We start from the raw sequence: 20802 nt of genomic DNA, 5'->3' as shown, positions 1-20802 counted from the left end.
AAAATTTTGGGAAGGTAAATGCTTATCAGTCCCCTCAGCATTCGTTATCGTACCCTCCTCCTGTGCCTCTACACGTGAGCCACGCTGAGACCGTTGATCTCCTGTGTGTCCTACAGCCGCCTTCGAGCGTCCATCTTGACCAGTCATCCTTGATTCTTCTCTTCGTGAACTCCTCTGACGAGAACCATGGCCATCTCCTCTATAGTTTCCACGATTGTGAAATGCTCCTTTATTCCCTTTCTCGGCCACCTTCACCCATTTAGAATCATTCTCTTCGACAACCTTGCCTTTTCCTTTTCCATAGTAATCCCTGTTATCTCTCTCTCTATGCTGATGACCCTGATTTCCATTAATAACCACTCCTTTGTAACTCCTAGCTCTATCATCATGCTTCCCGACTTCAAACCATCCACCATTACCCTCACCCGTCTCCCTCTTTCTCGGAGGACTCATCTTCACCTCCGGCTTAGCAAGGGGGCACTTCTCCTCCTTATGGCACAAGCTTGAACAAATTGGACAGAATCCAAAGAGCTTCTCTTACCTCAAGGATATCGCAACTTCCTCACCCTCATAAAACTCTCCACATTTAAAATCCACTGTGGTCTCGAAACATAATTGTTGGAAAGCATCCACCACCACTTGGACTCTAGAATTATCCAAGTTCACAGAGACCGTTCGTCCAAGCGCATCTCCAATACTTTCAAAGGTAGGGGACGTCTTAAACTCCATCGGCACGCCAAGAACGCGAACCCAAAAGGTTATTTCTGATGGGAAGAGCTGTGTCTTCTTCGGTTGCCAACGTGCCAGAGCGAGCATCCAGTAGTCAAAGTGATAGGGTTGCAGTTTCAACACCGTTTCAATTTCTTCCTCTGTCTCAAAATCGAACTGAAATTTGCCAAAACCCAAATCTGTCCCCACCACTCGATCCTCCAGTTTCCATATCTTTGGAATATTCTGTATCAACGCCTTCATTTCCTGTTCTGGAGGATTCATGCATCTGCCAATCAAGGTTTTGGAATAGGTTTTGATGAGAGCCGAGTTGTTAAAGTGCGGCACTGAAATCTTCATCCTTTTCCGCGTGCCTTCTCCATCTCTCACATCCCCACTGGTGCCCAGCAACTGACCCTGCGTCATGATAATCCAGAAAAAAGAAAAGATTTGGTTTTTGTTATAGCAAATTGCGAAAGAACTAAGCAATGTGATGCAACAAAGAGGAGACCCCCAAGACTTTTTATACTTAATCCAGTTTCCCCTCTCCCCACGCCCATATTTTCCCCCATTAATACCCAATATCTCAATCGTAATCCCTTGATTGAATCGCAAATCCCCTATTTTCCCAAAAAATGTTTTATCAAAACCACAGTTGATCAAAAAACACCAAATCCCCTCCATTTCAGATCCGTAAATGATTCCTCCAATCTCCTTGAAACAAATTAAAATCCTTGTATTTAAAACTTCAAAAATATGACCTGTATAATCATACGATTCCATCGTGTTGATTAGTAATATCCAGATCCAGCTCGCACATATCCCTAATTTCTTTAAAACCCCTTGAATCCGTTCGCCCAGACCCACATCAGAACCCCGGAGATTTGATAAAGATCCCCTCCTCAAGATTCCCTTATTCTTTCCATGATGAAATTCAATTCCTTGCTCAACCTCACCAACAATTCCCGGATCCCATCTGTGAAAAAACATCGAGACCGTAGAAACCTAGATCGCCTTTGGGGTCGCCATCGTCACGTTATAAGAAACTTTAAAAAAAAAAAATGATCTCTTTGCACTAAATTCACATAAATAAGAGAGTGGTATAGAAGAGATTTTTTCATTAACCTAAATGTAGTAAAAGAGAATGGCAGAAGTGATAGGTATTAAATTTCATGAAAGTAAAAATGCCTACTGGTGGTACACATGATTTGGACTGGGTTTCCCATTAAGTTTGCGAGTTTCATAAAATTCATCATGCTCAATAAAGCACAATGTTTATCAGTCCCAGAAGGCCGAAAGGGATTTGAAGGCAGATTAGTTCTACTTTCAAGCCCAATCATATTTGAATAGACCAAGACCAGAAGTCAAAACCAGTTAGAGCATCCACAATGGGAGCTCTTAAGGGAATCCTTAGAGGATGTGGGGTCCACTTTCTTAGAGTTTGTGCAAAAAAAGAATCCTTAAAATCCTTTGATAAGGATTGATCTTTACCCTGTTCACGGGTCCCATTGACTACGTGGCGGCCTGTGAATGGTCATCTTTTTTTTTTTTTTTTTTTTTAGAAAAATCCAAAATTAATCTGAAATGCCCTTGTGCTAAGGACTCCAATGAGTCTCACCATTGCGGATGGTCTTAGTTTTACCAACAAAAACAAGAAGCACAATCTGTTACCAACCTACAGTACTGCATATGAGGATGCATTTTTCTGGTTTTATATGAGTATGCACTTTCCTTTGATCTCTACCATAATTACACAAGATGACTATGTGGTATATGTTCAAGTACTGTTTTCGAACATGTTTTAGAGGTTTGTTTCAATTTTTATTTCAAACTAGGGATTTTTATTTCAGACTAGGGATTTTACCGCGCATATATTTTAAATTTGTTAATTTATCATTTATACTATTATGTGGATTGTTTTGTTTGATTTATATTCTTTATAAATATTTACTGGTTTTATAAATTTCAATATTTTCCTTTGGTTCTTCTAAATTTGGAATATGATTTGCTAACAATGTAGTCTATACGACATATTTTTGCTATCGTAAAATATGCTTACAATTCATTAAATCAAAATGATTTGCATGATTAACACACTGAGTTTGGTGTTATTTTTTTCTTAATCGTTGATACTTGTTGACTTCCTACGTGGTATCTATTTCCTGTATTTTTTTTCATAATTTTCATTTGAAACTTTAATTTATGATTCTGGAGTTTTTTTTTAGCTAAAAATGTTTCTGGAGTTATGACTAATTATCTTGTACTATGAATTTTTTAAGAGATATCAAGTAAAATGGATCTCTAATCTTTCATAATTTGGGATTAATGATCGTTATCAACATTATTTTCATTTTCGCTCTTCGATGTGCAATAGTTTTGTGAAAGTATTTGTTTTTCATCTTATATAGTTAACCACAGGAATGTGAAACTATGATAAAAAAAATTGATTAAACTTTTCTTTTTTTACATACTTTTCAATTGTGTCTTAGAGCATCTCCAACCCCGAGCTATTTTTGCCTCTATACTCTATAATAGAGTAAAATCTACTCCAACCCACCTCTATTTCTTCCCCTAAAATAGAGATTGCTATTTTTTCCTCTATATTTGGAGGTAAAAATAGTATTCCTCAATAATGGAGACAAACTTTTTTATTTACAAATTAGTCCTTTAGCTTTTTGTAATTATGAAAAAAATATTTATTTATGGAGAAATACAATTTCTTTTTACATATAACAACACAGTTTTTTGTTTACATAATAATTCTTAAGTTTTCACAATTATAAATAACATAAATTAAAAAATTATTATTATTTTATGTAAAACGAAAATTTTTATTTAGCAAATGATATTTAAAGGTTTATATGTAATTAAAGTTCAAATTAAAATTAAAAGTTTCACATATACTTTTCATATGGATAACATATTAAAGTTCAACCTAAATATTAATTAATACAACATACTCCAACAACTTTGATAAAAACTCATTTCTCATTTCGGAATGCATTAATAATCATTTATAGGAAAATATAGTAATATTGATGGTTAGATAATGTCTATTTTATTTTATTATATTTTGTATTATGTCTTTTTGAGTAAAATATTTAGTTTATATAATATTGCAATTTTATGAAAAATAAAAAATTAAAATAAAATGATCAATTTTTAACATTTATAAGTAAAAGGTTTTAATTGCAAAACATAAAAAGAATCTTGTAAGAATATTCCCTTTTAGGGGAAAATATAGAGAAATACATTGGAGAGAAACTCAACTCTATTATAGAGTTCCTCTATTATAGAGGAAAAATAGGAAAATACATTGGAGATGGTCTTAGGGCTACAATATCTTTTTTTTTTAATTTCTCAGTTTTGGACGTTCATTGTTTTCAGTTGTTTTTCCTAAGTATTTAATTATCTTTGGTTTTTAGTTTTTTTTTGTTTATGTGTTTCCTCTAGGCTTTTTTATATGTTTAGCCTTTTATATATTTTTGTTTTGTTTTTGTTTTACCCCTTGTCTTTGTAGTTTGTTTATTATTGTGATATAATTATTAGTAGGTTTTTATTTTTAAAATATTCCTCTCCTACTACATACATCCTTATATTGATTCTAGTATGCTTTTTGATTTGAGGTAATTTTCAGTTATATCTATTATATTAAAACATAAGACTATATTATATTTATATTTATAGAACACATTACTAACGGAATATACTATTGAGATATTAGTTCAAATTTAATATTCTATTAAGAGAATTTCTCTAAAATAGCCGTTTTAAAGTTTTTGTCACAAAATAGCACTCAATGAAGAAAATGACCAAAATAAGTTTTATTAAAAGATAAAACACACATTTTTACCCTAGGGTTAGTTAATCTAAATTTAGAGTTTAGAGTTAAAGGGTGGAGTTTTGGGGATAAGGTTTCAAATTTAAAATAATAAATAATAAATATTAAATTTTTTTTTTAAAAAAAAGCTATTTTGGTCATTTTTTTCCTTGGATGTTGTTTTTGTGACAAACACTTAAAAAAACTATCCGAGAGAATTGTCCTTCTATTAAGACTATTTTATATTGAAGAATTAGCTTATGTTTCTTATAAAATATTGTCATTATGTGAGAGAAGAACACTGTATTTCTCGATTTTTATTCTGGAAAATATAGTAATTCATGCCAAAAAAAGTATTTCAGAGAAATGTGTATATAAAACGTGACGGATGTATAAATAATATTTTAGTTGGTTTCAAATTATATTTTTTTTTACTTAATTCAATTGTTCTCTATAACATTACATGTGGAAGAGGGGAGGAAATCGTGATGATGCAAACGCAAAGAGCTTCGATTCTATGTTTCTTGGGAGAAACATGTTAAACAGTAACAAAACCTTTGAGCTTACTTTTGTGCGAACCCAAAAATAAATTCATATATACAACAATACTTGTATATTCCTAAAACTGGTGAGCTTAATTTTCATAAACCAGATGATATTTGTAATTTGGCATCAGAGTGTATGACAGACCTTATAAGCTCAACTATCTAATCATAAGAAATGAATACATATCGCTTTAAAAGTTAAACTTTAGAAAAGTAAAAAAAGCATCGTGAACCCTTAGAATTATCCTTATTATTTTGACCCTTCATTAATCTCTGCAAAGAAGGAATCACGTACGAAAATAATAAGATAACAAAATGGATTCCATGATGGTTTAAACACTGACCTGGTTAGGAAGTCAGGCTCAATCTGAGATAGTCTAACTCGCATATCAGGAGCCGTTGGAGCAGCTCCAGGCCTAATTGTAGGCTACAACTTGTAGCGAAAGCTTCACTACAGACACCTAACTAATTCCTTTGGAAAAGCCTCTCAGGCTGTTTCACAAAGATGCATATCACACAGTACGTTAATCTCAAGCCTGTTTCGTCCTAATATGTGAACTACTGAAATCAAATAAAATGTATCAGCAGCTTGTAACATACCGTACGTGTTTCCAATAAAAGTTGGTGGTTCAAGATAAAACTGATAAGCTCTGCAAAAGAATAATAATTAGAGTGAGATATAAGTCTTAACATTGTTTTTATAGTTCAACTATTACTATATAAATATCTAGAGCACACCTTTACACTACAAGAAAACATAACCTTAACGAGGGCGGTTTTCTTCGTTATTTCGTCGTAAAAGAGGCTTTACGACGAAATAGCGAGGAAGCGCGTTTGCTCGTTACTCGTCCGTCGTAACACATATTTCCTCGCTAATTCGTCGTAACTTAGCGAGGAATATATTTCGTCGTAAAGACGAAGTAGGGCGATTCGTCGTAAAGACCACGTCAATATTCCACGCAAGGACGTCGCTACAATTCCTCGTAAATACCTCGAAATGAGTTCCTCGTAACCTACACGTAAATACCTTGAAAGAGTTTCCTCGCAAAATACACGAAACAACCACGAAACGATTTTCTCGTTAAATACTCGTAAACTTTTCCTCGTTATTTCCTCGCAAATATTTCCACGTAAAATAGTCGTTAATTGTTTCTCGTCATTTCCTCGTAAGGTTTCCACGTAAAGAGGTCGTACACTAGCTACGAATTTACTTCGTTTTTATTATTTTTACAGAATTTAAAAATATAATTAAAAAATAATTAAAATTATTTAATTTAATAACAAATTAAAATTAAAAATAAAAATAAATCAATATGAAAATATTTTATATATAAATAAGTTTTGAATTTATATAATACAACAACCAAAAAAAAAAACTAAGGGTCGTTCATCACCCGGTAGAATTCATCACTCTTCCTCGTAACATCCGCCTCGTTATGTACGTCGGATGACTCGCCTTGAATGGGATGTTGTTGTCGCATGTTCCTCAACATGGACTCCCATTCCGGATTTGTGGCCGCAATAACGTCCAAGAAACTCTCGACTCCACCCATACGAGATTTTGTCGCGGTCAACTCGTTACGCAGCTGAGCGGACTCTCTACGCAGCTCAGTGACTTCATCATCCCGTCGCTGACCATAAGACGATGTCGCTCTCGGAACATCGTTGACGGAACCAATACCCAACGTCCGTCCTTTTTTTTTAGGGACAACCTTAAAAACAAAAAATAAATATTGTAAGTAAAAATTTAAAGTTAAATTAAATGAATAATAAATAATTAATTTTTTTGAAAATTTACCTCCTCGTAAATCTTATCCACGTCAAGTGTGGATAAGGTGACGGGTAATCCGTCGGTAGACTGCTGGGTCAGCTGAGTCTGGCGGTCTTCAACCCGAGCAACTACGTCGTTGTAGATTTGCTCGGACTTGCCATCTACAAATACGCCCGCCTTGTTCTTGTGGGTCCTCTCGTAAAGTTCCATAAGAGACGGAAGATGTCCCGTCTCTTTGGCCTAAAAAACAGTTAAGAAAGTTAGAATAAATTAATATATATATTAAAAAAATTATTTAATAAAATATTTAATTACCATTTCCAAACAGACACCGGCGTGGGGTTTTTGGCCCGTAGTGTGAAGCATCGGCCCGTTTCCGTGCTCATCGACCGTGTTACGGGAGTTAGAGCAAGCCTGGGCGGTTCTAATGGAATCAGGAAGGCGCCAATAATGGATGAGGCGGTGAGCTCAGCGGGTTTGCCACGCTCATACCCCTTCACGATCCAGTCACCCTTCCAGTTGGAGACCGTGTCCAACAAGCGAACTTTCGCCTTCGCGTTAAACTTCTTCCTCACCCTCTTAGTGATCCCCAAGGCCCAAGTATATTTTTGTTGTTGGAAAAATAAATTAACAATTAATTTTTTAGAAAGTATATATATAAATCATGAAAAAATTAAAGTATATATAATTAATTAATAGAAACTTACAGCGTAAATTTTGAACCACGTCTTTCTGACGTAGTGAGGCGTCTTACTCCAGTTTGGATGTGGCATGGAGAAGTAACCCTTGATCGTGTCGGTTACGTCCGATGCAAGACATCCGTCAACCCCCCACCTGGAAAATACAAATTTAAAATATAAATTATTTTTTAATGTTATAAAAGAAATTTAAACGAATTAAAAAAAATTAATGCAACATACCACAAAGTTCCGTCCGGTCGGTCTGGGTCGATGACTGGTAAACCTTCTCTGCCTGGCAGACTGAGAATGTCCTCTACAGTGTACTGCGAGTAAGGAGCACTCGGAGGCACCATCAAATCAGGATGAATATCGGCGGCCATCGGAGGTGCCATCGGAGGAGGCACAAGAGGAGGCATCGGAGGAGGCACATGAGGAGCCGATGGTGCAGTAGAAGAAGTAGACCCATAGACTCTCTGAGTGTACTGAGTCTCGGGGACAGTCTCCTGGCCCGAAGAACTGGGAGCGGAAGAAGAGGCCGGGTCTAAACGACTACCCGGCTCACCGAAGATCTCTCTGTAATGGGCAGTAAGTCTTCCTTTTCGAACCTGGGAAAAAAATGAAATTTTTAAAATTAACATCAACAATATATTTCCCAACATTATCCACATAATCAACACTAAACAACTTAAAATCCGCAAACCTATCTAAATTCCCTATACTAACCACCTAATCTATCATAAACTAACCAAATTAGAGAGGAATCAGAGAGGCTTACCATTGCTACGAAATGGAGAGGAAGTAGAGAGGAAGTAGAGAGGAAAGAAAGAGTGAGCGCTCGGGTGTATATATAAGATTACATATCGTCGCAAATTCCTCGTAAGTTTACGACGAAATAGCGAGCAGTTACAAAGGCCCGTCTTTTTTTTTACGAGGAAATTGCGAGGAATCACAAAGGCCCGCGTTTTTTTATACGAGGTATTAACGACGATTTACCTTACGAGGAATTAACGAGGCTTGCATTCCTATAAATATACCCACAACTCTCACTCTCAAACCACACACAAACTCCCAAATCACACCTTATCTCAAATCACAATCCTCAAAAAAATCCTATTCAAATTATAAATATTTGAAAAAAAAATAGGAAAAGGAGAAAATATTAGAATTCATGTGGGTGAGACTTACGTATTATAATTGCTGGAAGTCTTTCCACATGTTAATCTGGTATTTCTCTCCTTTTACTTTTTTTTCAAGTTTGTACACTACGAGATATTTACGACGATTTGTACTTACGTGAAATTAACGGGTTTATGTATAAATCCGTTTACGTGGTCTTTACGATGATTTCTGCTTACGTGGAATTAACGAGTGTTTTGTTTAAATCATTTTACGTGGTAGTTACGACGATTTCATCCTACGAGGACTTTACGATGATTTGTGCTTACGTGGAATTAACGAGTGTTATGTTTAAATCCCTAGAATCCGAAACCCGAAACCCGAAACCCGAAACCCGAAACCCCAACCCCCAAACCCGAAACCCGAAACCCAAACCCCCATCTTTAATTTTCTACTTCATATATTCCAAACCCCATATTTAATTTTCTACTTCCCACCGAGTCGCCCAATCTGGCTAAAGATGTCTGGAACACCAGCAACTGCATATGTTGGCGCAACACCACCATCATCATATCTTCTTGGAGCTCTTCCCCGTGTACGTACTTTTGACGTAAAGTAGTACGATGTGAAGTGAGAAACTTCTTCCGTCAAACTTCCAGCAATTATAGAACCTTCAACTTTGGCGAGGTTCTTTGCTTTTCCCTTCAAATATTTCATGGCTCGCTCATACTGATACATCCATCCATAATGTACAGGTCCACGAAGCAATGCCTCATATGGGAGGTGGACAGCTAGATGCTCCATGACGTCAAAAAATCCTGGAGGAAATATCTTCTCCAAGTTGCACAATAAGATGGGAATGTTCTCCTGAAGCTGTTCCACAACTTCTTCTTTAAGAGTGCGTGTGCTCAGATCCCTGAAAAATGCTCCAATGCCTTTTATATTCAAAAAAAAATTAAACACATTGTTAGTCATATATTATTTTGTAAATTATTGTGATATAATACACTACGTACCTGCAAGTGCTTCATGTACGTTTGTTGGAAGTAGCTCCGCAAATGCAAAGGGCAGTAGTCGTTGCATAAATACATGACAATCATGACTCTTCATCCCGGAGAACTTTTGACCCTTTTCAACACATCTAGAGAGATTTGAAACATACCCATCGGGGAACTTCACTTCTGATGCCACCCAGTTGAACAACACCGACTTTTTTTCTGAAGATAATCTGAATATCGGAACGGGAACTTGTCCATTGCTTTTAATATGTAACTCGCTTCTTGAGCAAATATCCGGCAAGTCCAACCTCGATTTTATGTTGTCTTTTGTCTTCCTTGGGACATTCAATATTGTATTCATGATGTTCTCAAAGAAATTCTTCTCTATATGCATCACATCGAGGTTGTGGCGCAGAAGAAGATCCTTCCAATATGGCAACTCTCAAAATATACTCTTCTTGTGCCAGTTGTGATGAATACCGTAAGAATCTGGCATATTACGAGGGACATGCCAATTACCACCCCAACGAACTGTTTCTTTAGCTCCGTAGTAGTCGATTTGCGCTTCAATTTGTTCTCCAGTTAGATATGGAGGAGGAGTGTCTCTCACAACCCTTTTGTGCCTAAACAAATTCTTGTTTCTTCGGTAAGGATGGCCAATGGGAATAAATCGACGGTGACAATCAAACCAACTTGTCTTCCTACCATTCTTCAGTTGAAACGCATCTGTCGTTCCATTACAATATGGACAAGCTAATCTCCCACGTGTAGTCCATCCAGACAACATCCCATAGGCAGAAAAATCACTTATGGTCCACAAAAGCATCGCTCGCATCGTAAAATTCGTCTTCGTTGAACAGTCATACGTCCTCACCCCTGTTGACCACAAATCCTTCAACTCTTTTATCAGTGGTTGTAGGAAAACATCCAGGGACCTTTTTGGATGGTTCGGACCAGGTATTAATATGGTCAAGAATAGTAACTCCCGTTGCATGCACATCTCCGGTGGCAGGTTGTATGGAGTAAGAAAGACTGGCCACAATGAATATTGTCTCCCTGACATTCCGAACGGACTAAATCCATCTGTGCATAATCCAAGATACACATTCCGGATATTGCTAGCGAAATCTGGATGTACTTTGTTGAAATGTTTCCAGGCTCTTGCATCTGATGGATGAGTCATCTCACCATCCGTCTGAGTATGCTCGGCATGTCATCTCATCTTTCCAGCAGTCTGCTCTGATTGATACAATCTTTTCAATTTGTCTGTAATTGGTAGGTACCACATCCTTTGGTACGGTACCCTATTACGTCCCCGTCCTTGCGGCTTGAATCGTGGCTTCTTGCAGAATTGACATTCTTCTAGCTTCTCATCATCTCCCCAATAGATCATGCAGTTGTCGATGCAAACATCAATCATCTCCGAAGGCAACCCAAGACTATAAACCAGTTTCTGAATCTCATAATAAGAATCAGCAGACACATTGTCTTCCGGCAAATACTCTTTAAACAAGTCCGCCCATTCGTTCATGCAACTTTCAGGTAGATTGTGATCAGTTTTAATATTCATCATTCTAGCAGCTAACGACAATTTAGAGAGACCTTCTCTACAACCACTGTAAAGTGGTTGATTCGCCTCGTTTAACATTTCGTAAAACTTTTTTGCATCTATATTAGGTTCTTCATCTTCATCATGAGCTACGAATGCATCAGCTACCATATCATGAACCCTATCATAATCTACCATCTCCTCCTGATGGTAACTATGTTCATTATGCAAATGATGATCAACCGGTTATTTTTCTTGAAAATTGCTATTACTACTACTAGCTTCATTCTGATCATAATTAAAACCTTCTCCATGTTGAAACCAGATATAGTAATTTGCCGTGAAACCTCTATTTATTAAATGCTTCCAAACATTTTCACGATTTGCCAGTTTCGAATTGTCGCATTTCCGACAAGGACAAAACATCTTACCACTTTCTTGGGCGAGCGGTGTTGAATCTGCTTGATGCATAAATGTCTCCAGACCCGCAAGGTATTCTTTCGTCACTCTCCCGTTAGCATCTCTATGCATATACATCCACTTCCGCAACTCGTAAATAGTCCCGGAGCCAGCCATTTTTTTTCTTTCACGTTTTTTGTTGTTGGTGTGTTTAAAATGATGTTCAAACATCCATATTTATAGGAAAATTCGAATCTGGTAGTTGTAATTTTGCTATGAATTTACGACGAAAATTAATTAGGTGGGGAAAAAAACGTGTAACACCTATAAAGTTGGTGGATTCAAAAATTTCCTCGCTAAATACACGTAAACTATTCCCTCGTAAATACCACACAAAGTTTACGTCGTATTTACGAGGAAATATTTTTTTCTCGTAAAATACTCGTAAAATTACATCCACTTTACGACAAAACAGTTTTGTCGTTACGTTACGAGGAAATAACGATGACTTTAGTTTTTCACGTTAATTCGTCGTAAACTCAACGCAAATTTACGAGGATAGTTTTTCCTCGTTAATTTTCGTCGTTAAGCATGTGTTTTCTTGTAGTGTTAATTTTGCAAGCCAAGCAATGGGATCAATGATGGTATATGTTATAACTACGCTGTTGCAAACACGTGCGACCTGATCTTCAAACAGAAAAAATAATTTAAATGGGAACCATAATTGTGTAAATAAATAGATATGAACATGGTAACTAAACTACCTTGCTAAGGGATGAACTCTTCTGATATATCATGTCCAGAGTCTTCTCTACAACAGATAATACGGCCCTTTTATAGGAACATGATTCTTCCTCAGAACAGATACTCTTAGAGATTCCCTTCGTAACCTCACCACAACATAAATAATCTGACACTGCATAGTTCTCGTTAGTATAAAAACTTTTCAATAACTCAAACCAGATTTTACCCAGAAAATGGATATAAAGAGAAGTAACTTGAATTCATCTATGTTAATCTGAAGCATAGTTTCCTCAAGTTCTTTAATATAATTTGCTGGTGTCAAGTTGAATTCATCTTTGCTAACATTGAGCTTCCACCAAACTCATTAAACTCAACATGTGCATGTGTCAAAGAACATAAATTCTCTTTAAAAAATCAACTAAATGTTGCCCGGCATCATCCTACAGAGTTAAATAGACAGTGACAGAGCTGCATAAGAAGTAGTTGTTATTCATGTATTGTATGATGGGAGCGTTTCAAACGTGTGAAAAAAAGAAGACAAAAAAAATTCACTTACGAACCTAATACGAACCGGAAGGCAATACGCTGGTGGATGATGATCTTTTGGTATGGGAGAACAACATAGGTCACAAGACGAACTGGAAGGCAGTAGTTCTGATTCAGCTGAGATGGCTTTAAAATACAGGACGACTGGAGACTTTCCGGTGAATCTCATTGTCATAGTTTCAGCTTTCCGGCGACTTTGTCGGTTCGTCGGCGGTCTCCCACCCCTCTTTCTCTTTCGGATCTCGTTCTACGTTGTCGGAACAGTTTCGTTTTGGCGTTATTTGGAGGCACTCCTCCGTCTATTGTGTTGAAGAGAGACCGCCGCCGACGGGACCATGGCGGTTCTTCTGGTTGCTCTCCTTTCAGGTGTGGTCTCTTCTCTCCAACGGAACGACGAAGGCGGAGTGCGCGGATTTCTCGGACCTGTGTGACGACGGCGCTACAGACGATCTGGAAGCGGTTAGGGTTTGGAGTCGGGTCTTCAGATCCCGGCGTTTTGCGGCCGCGGGGCTCCTCCGAAGGTGATCAAGCATGATGGTGAACTGTCGACGGATCTTGCGCTGGTTGTGGACGCCCCAGCGTGAAGTCCCGGCCCACCGGAATGCCGACTGCTGGTGTTCAATTCGGGGTCAGAACTCAGTTTCTCGAGCCTTCTTTTGCTCATACCATTCTCCTCTCTGCTATTAGATTGTTTGTTTGTGACTGAGGTTGAAGCCTTGTAACCTAGAGCCGACGTTTCTCCGGTACACCGGATGATTGTACTGTTTCAGATCCCCGTTTTAGGGTTGAAATTAATGGAAAAAAAAGAAAAAAAAAGGAGTTGAAAAGAATCCATAAAGATGAGAGTGAAGAAAATATTGATTGATAGGATATGGATCGCAGTAACAGAGATAATGAACACGAAAAGGAGAAGACGAAGAGTGTGAGTCAGAACTGATCGACACTTCCATAGGATATTAGGGTTTCGGAAGTGGGTCGATTTGGGCCAAAACGAAATAGGATGAGTCCACACAAAGAACATAATTTTTTTTTCATTTTCTAATAAGCTGAGGTGACGTGGCAAAAATCAAGTTTTTCATTGGTTGATTTTTTAAACCTACGTGCATAGGTTCATTGGAGCTCTTATTTGGCTTTTAGTATTGCGATGATATTGATTTCTACGAATAGTTAGGTTTGTTTTCTTGAATGAAAAATCAAATAAAATTAAGGGAATCTGCTTTCTTACGAACTTAGTTTTTTTAAAAAAATTAAACGGATATGTTCTTATATAATGTTGGATACTCTTTACCTCGAATATAAATTTTAAAAATATTATAGATCAAATTAGATTTTTATATAGATAAATTGTAGATTATTATTAAACAACAAAGCTTTAAGATCTATCATATATATTATCAACAACTTTTCTCGAACTTGAACAAGCTTATGGACCCAACATCTTTTAAACAATCAGTGATCCACGAAACCAGTAGATAAGATTAGTTTTCCCAGCATAGAAGAAATTAGTTTATCCACCGCCCAGTATGTTATGATTACGAAAGGAAATTAAAGAGATGTGGCGTATCTTCTTATCCTTAACAAGAAAGCGATAAGATAATAAAGATATACGTGGAGTTCATTAATAACAGACGACCAACTAACATATACATCTCATTCACAATCACATCACATCTACACTAACAACGACAACTGGTTGTTTCCTTCAGTTATCAATCATGTTTGTATCATGCGATCTTCAAATTCCAAAGATTATTGTAAGTTGAAATATATGATCGCTGCATAATTAGTTTTCCATAGGTAATTGACTCTTTCCTTCCATTTTCAACTACTCCCTCTGTTTCGTTATAAGTGTCATTTTAGGTTTCGGCACACGAATTAAGAAAACAATTAATTTTGTACATTTTCTATAAAAAAACACTATTACCTATACACTTAACCATATTTCAACCAATAGAAAAATAAATTTTGCATAAAATTAATAATTTTTACATTGAAAATCGAAAACGACACTTATTTTGTAACGGAAAAAATTCTCTAAAACGGCACTTAATATGAAACGGATGGAGTATTTTGCATCCACTCTTATCCATCTAGATGACTTTGAGGGTTAAGAAACCGATATCAATATGTCCGCGAACGAAATGTAATCACCCCTGACGCCAAACAAATTGCTTTGGGCTTCAGTTATTTTCAACCTTTCATATTTGTTGTAATTTAAGAACTATTTTCAGGTTTAAATACGTTTAGACAGACTTTTGAAAGAATATGTATGGCACCTTATCTTCTTAACTATTATTGTTGTAAATTGAATTGGGCGTAGACCAAACACCATTTGGATCATCAACCTCATAAACCTACAACTAAGGTAGGAGAATTTCCTTTAACAAAAAAGGTTGAAGGGAATTTTTTACACCAATAATAGACCATATGGAAGGAAGTGGACATCTTTATGTAAGTAACACTACAAGAAAACAGCAGTATTCTGACGGACATTCCGACGGAAAATGAAATCCTCGGAATATTCCGAGGAATTTCCGAGGAAATTCCGAGGAAACACAAAATTTGGTTTCCTCGGAATTTCCACGAAATATACCGACGGAATTCCGTCGGAATTTCCTCGGTCTGTCGGCAGGATTTAAACTATAAATACAAGCAGTCATCTTCCTCTTCATTCACTCCATATCTTCATCCTCCCTCTTACTCTATTTACACACGAATTTGATTCATAAAAAATATGTCTTCTTCAAATTATTTTCGTTCTTGGATCGATCGACCTCATTTGGATCCGAACACGAGATTGCTTACGGAAGAATACCAACGAAGTATAACCGAATTCATGGGGTTAGTTCACCGATAACCGGAAGCAAAAACAGGTATGTTAAGATGTCCTTGCTCTAATTGTAAAAATAGAAAGGTTATTAAAGAGTGGGATGTTTGGACTCATCTATATTTGAGTGGGTTTACACGAAGTTACAAAATTTGGTATCATCATGGAAAACTGATTATGAACATGGTAGTACTAGCGAACCTCAGTCAGCGGTTAGATTAGAAGAACCAATTAGAACGGATGTAGATTATGGTGTAGGTACTGAGGAGATGGTAAATGATCATTTTAGAGGGGAAGATTTACCCAATGCACAAGCTAGTAGATTTTATGATATGTTGGATGCTGGAAAGCAACCATTGTACGAAGGTTGCAGAGATGGTCATTCAGCTTTATCATCTGCTACAAGATTGATGGGCATTAAAATAGATTATAATTTGGCTGAAGACTGTGTGGATGCGATTGCTGATTTTGTAAAAGGTATTCTACCCGAGGATAATGTAGCTCCTGGTTCATACTACGAGGTTCAGAAACTCGTAGCTGGTCTTGGTTTATCGTATCAGGTAATAGATGTATGCAGCGAAAACTGCATGATTTATTGGAGGGCGGATGAACAGCGGGTTACATGCAAATTTTGTGGAAAGCCTCGTTATAAAGATACGAGTGGAAGAGTTCCAGTGCCATATAAAAGGATGTGGTATTTACCTTTGACGGAAAGGTTGCAGAGGTTGTATATGTCTGAACGCACAGCGCAACCAATGAGATGGCATGCGGAGCACTCAACAGGTGGTGAGATCAGACATCCTTCAGATGCAAAAGCGTAGAAGCATTTCCAATCAAAGTATCCTGACTTTGCGTATGAGAGAAGAAATGTGTACCTTGGATTATGTACTGATGGTTTCAGTCCGTTTGGCAAGAGTGGAAGACAGTATTCTCTATGGCCCGTCATTCTTACACCATACAACCTACCCCCAAACTTGTGCTTGCGACGAGAGTTTTTGTTTCTCTCGATTCTCGTTCCCGGACCAAAGCATCCTAAGAGATCACTTGATGTGTTTTTTCAGCCACTAATATATGAGTTGCAACAACTATGGGCTCAAGGTGCTGAAACATACGATGTTTCGTGTAAAAAAAACTTTCAAATGCGGGCAGTACTAATGTGGACAATAAGTGATTTTCCAGCATATGGTATGTTGTCTGGATGGACAACGCATGGAAGGCTATCATGTCCATATTGTCAAGATAACACTGATGCTTTCCAACTAAAAAACGGAAGGAAAACGTGTTGGTTTGACTGTCACAGGAGATTCCAACCACCTGATCATCCATATCGTAGGAGTAGGAATTTGTTTACGAAGAACAAGAGGGTGTTTGACAGTCCACCTCCGGAAATTTGTGGGAATGATTTGAAGATATCCCGACGAAGTTCTCCCTTGGTATATTCCGAGGAGATTTCCGACAAACTAGTGTTCCTCGGAATTTCCTCGGAAATTTGTTTCCTCCGAATTCTGTCGGAAAATTCCGAGGGATTTCCGAGGAAAGAAGAAATTCCGAAGAATTATTTCCGAGGACTTGTTTCGTCGGTATGTCGTCGGAATAACGTTATTCCGACGAAATTCCGACGATTTGCTACAGATTTTTCTGGTTTATATGCTATTCAGGGTAGTTTCTTAATATTAGTCATCATGATATATATACATCAAATTATCTCTATTTTTTATTAGAATTAAACAATAAAAGAAAACATGACATTTGCAATATTATTGGAACAATCAGGACCGGGTTTTGGCAAAACCGAATGAAACATTAGCCTTAGCTCTCTTTTGAAAAAAATTACAGACATAGGATCCAAAAAAATTATCCCCCAAATTTGTATTAAAAAAAATTAGTTGAAATTTTTAATAAATCGCATATGACCCTTTAAATCTCAGAACCGCCCTTGGAACAATGAAGTACGCTAACGCACACCTAGCATAGCAATAAAAAAACGTTACACCTTCAATCAACTCAGTAGTTGATTTATATGTTACAATATCGAATAATTTGATTCGAGTACAATGTCATTTGCCTATATAAGATTATCATTAGTTGCATGCTTGAGTACAGTTTCATTGGCCATATATATATTTTTCTCATTATTTTTAGCTCCAATTAATCCACTTCTGATTGTTTGCTTTGGATACTCTACTTGAATAAAAGAATGACTCTCAATTTAAAAGAATGCCAAATACATATACTAATTCGAAAGTCATAGTTCAATGGGGTTAGATTATTGATCGAAGTTATAAATCAATTTTAATAAAATAATTTTATTGACTAAAAGCAAGATATATATATATATATATACATATATATACAGATTACAAATCCATGATCAACCTTTATTACACCCACAATAACAAAATAAAAAGATCACAATTCTACACTGACGGTCCATTACTAATTTCAGCCAAAATCTAAAACATTTTTTTAATACAGTGAACGGTTGATACTTAGAGCACCTCAAATATATATTATATATGTATTATCACTACAAGAAAACAGCGGCATACTGAGGGAAAAAATCGTCGGTATGTCGTCGGAATAAGGCTATTCCGACGACATACCGACGAAAAAAATCGTCGGAAATAACTTCTCGGAAATTCATTTTTCCTCGGAAATCCCTCAGAAATTTCCAACGGAATTCCGGGGAACTGAATTTCCGAGGAAACTCCAAGGACCACTAGATCGTCGGAAAGTTCCTCGGAATATACCGAGGGAGGACTTCCTCGGTATATTCCGAGGAAATTTCCGATGGTCCAATCCTCGGAAGTTCCTACGAAATCTTCCTCGGAATTTGCATCGGGAATTTCCGAGGAACGTGGCCCTCGGAAATTTCTGAGGAACGTAGTCCCTCGGAAATTTCCGAGGAAAGTAGTCCCTCGGAAAATTCCGAGGAACATTCCCTCTGATTTTTTTTTAAAATTCCGACGACTTATTCCGAAGAAAAGGTCGTCGGAAATTTCCGAGGGTGCTTTTCCTCAGAATTTCGAAAAAAAATTAATTTTTCTTAAAATTTTTTTTTAAAAAAAAATTAAAATTTGTGAAATTTAAATTCGAAAATATAAAATTAAAATTAAAACTGAAAACATATTAGATAATTCAAAATTCTACAAATAAAAATATAACATTCCGAGTTTTTGGTAAAAAAAAAAAAAAAACTACGGGTCTTGAATGTTCGGGAACACCTCGTTCGGGTACATCCTCTTCATCATCTCCATCATCTGCTCGTTCAGCCTCTTCTGTGTCTCATAGCCCGCCTGTTGAGCTGCCATCTGGGTCTCCAACGCAGATATCCGATCACCCTTGTCCTTCAGCTGAGCTGTAAGAACTTCTGGATCAACATATGGCGGTGGTGCAGAAGAAGGAGCAGCCGACCGGGAGCGACGACCCAAACCGACCAAACGTCCCTTCTTCTTTGGAACCGACTAAAATATAAATAGCCAAATTTAAATAATATAAATTGATGATAAAATAAAAATCAAGAAATAAATAAATTGAACTTTGAAAAAAAGAACTTACCGATTCAACGATTTCGTTGATTCGAGACCGGGACAAGTTGGTCGCAGCCGTGGAAGCGTCATCCTCGGTTTGAAGCTGAGACACTTCGTCTACCACCTGAGTTTGGACCAGGTCGACCACGTCCCTCACAAGACCGTCATCAATCTGGCCGGTCTTCTTGTTGGTATACGCCATCCTCATTAGGGCGAGATCATCAACCGGCTCGCCATCATTTTCTTCCGCCTTGAAAAAAAACATAAATTAAAGAAACATTAGAAATTAGAAGAAATGCACAATAAATTAAAATTCTGAAACTCAAATAATTGAAGAAAAAACGGTTGAACTTACCATGCGATCTCCCAGAGTGGCAATAGATTGAGCACCCAAGTTATGCTTGTAGATGCCCTTCCCTTTACGGTCGCTCCTGCGGTTGGTGGAGTTGGTGGAAGAAGTTTCTTTCGTCTCTTCCTTATCCCAATGCGCACACAACTCCTTCCAGACCGTGTCGTTCATCGACTTTGGGACCTTTTAAAAAAAAAAAATAGTTTAATAAATTAAAAAATTGTTTAATAAATTAAAAAATTGTTTAATAAATTAATACATACCATTGAGGATTCTTTGTATAGATAAGCATAAACCATGAAATAACAAATTTCAAAACTAATTGAAAGTATTCCCTTTACCGTTCATTAAAGTGTATAAGTGTTTCTCTTATGTTGTGGGAATTTCGTTCATACAATCGGAAAAGTATTTATTATAGGGTAAGGAACAAATTTTTGACTTCATAATCAGTCTAAGACACTTAATAAGGATTATATAAGTGTTATTCAAACCGCAAAACGTTGTTTTCGGTTTAAAACCCCTATTTCCTCGGAATTTCCTCGGAATATTCCGAGGAAATTCCGAGGAAACCCTTATCTTCCTCGGAATTCCGTTGGAATATTCCGAGGAAATGCCGAGGAACTAGTGTTTGGGGTTTCAAAACATCATTTTTTTTGCCGTATTTCATTTCTTATACAATTGTAATGCATACCATTGAGGATTCTTTGTATAGATGAGCATAAACCATGAAATAACAAATTTCAAAACGAATTGAAAGTATTCCCTTTACCGTTCATTAAAGTGTATAAGTGTTTCTCTTATGTTGTGGGGATTTCGTTCATACAATCAGAAAAGTGTTTATTATAGGGTAAGAAACAAATTTTTGACTTCATAATCAGTCTAAGACACTTAATAAGGGTTATATAAGTGTTATTCAAACCGTAAAATGTTATTTTTGGTTTAAAACCCCTATTTCCTCAGAATTTCCTCGGAATATTCCGAGGAAATTCTGAGGAAAAACAAATTCCTCGGTATTTCTTTAAAAAAAAAAAATCAATGGTAGTCTGTTTCCGAGTCGTCATCACCAGATGAATCTGAATCGGGATCTTGGTGAAACTCTCCAATCACTGGTTCATCATCTACGTGAACGACGGCTTCCTCTCCGAAGTCGGTTAAATCGACTACAAGGCCAACTCCAGCTAAATCTTCTGCTGCACTTAAGGTCCCGGATGTGCTTCGTT

At 36.9% G+C, this 20802-nt stretch overlaps 1 protein-coding gene across 1 annotated transcript; it reads right to left on the bottom strand.

Moving 5' to 3' along the window:
• Positions 1-537: 537 nt before the first annotated feature.
• Positions 538-1134, bottom strand: LOC106453850. The gene has a single exon (XM_022696398.1). The coding sequence runs from the start codon at positions 1132-1134 to the stop codon at positions 538-540; it is 597 nt and encodes a 198-aa protein (XP_022552119.1).
• Between the last annotated feature and the right edge of the window lie 19668 nt (positions 1135-20802).

The sequence above is a fragment of the Brassica napus genome, chromosome C2, assembly GCF_020379485.1.
Source record: "Brassica napus cultivar Da-Ae chromosome C2, Da-Ae, whole genome shotgun sequence".
Classification (NCBI taxonomy): domain Eukaryota; kingdom Viridiplantae; phylum Streptophyta; class Magnoliopsida; order Brassicales; family Brassicaceae; genus Brassica; species Brassica napus.
Note: the sequence above shows the minus strand (reverse complement) of the source record. Positions and strands in the feature narration are given on the sequence as shown.

Coding starts and splice junctions, on each gene's coding strand:
- LOC106453850 (XM_022696398.1), bottom strand. CDS start 1,134: ATGACGCAGGGTCAGTTGCTGGGCACCAGTGGGGATGTGAGAGATGGA.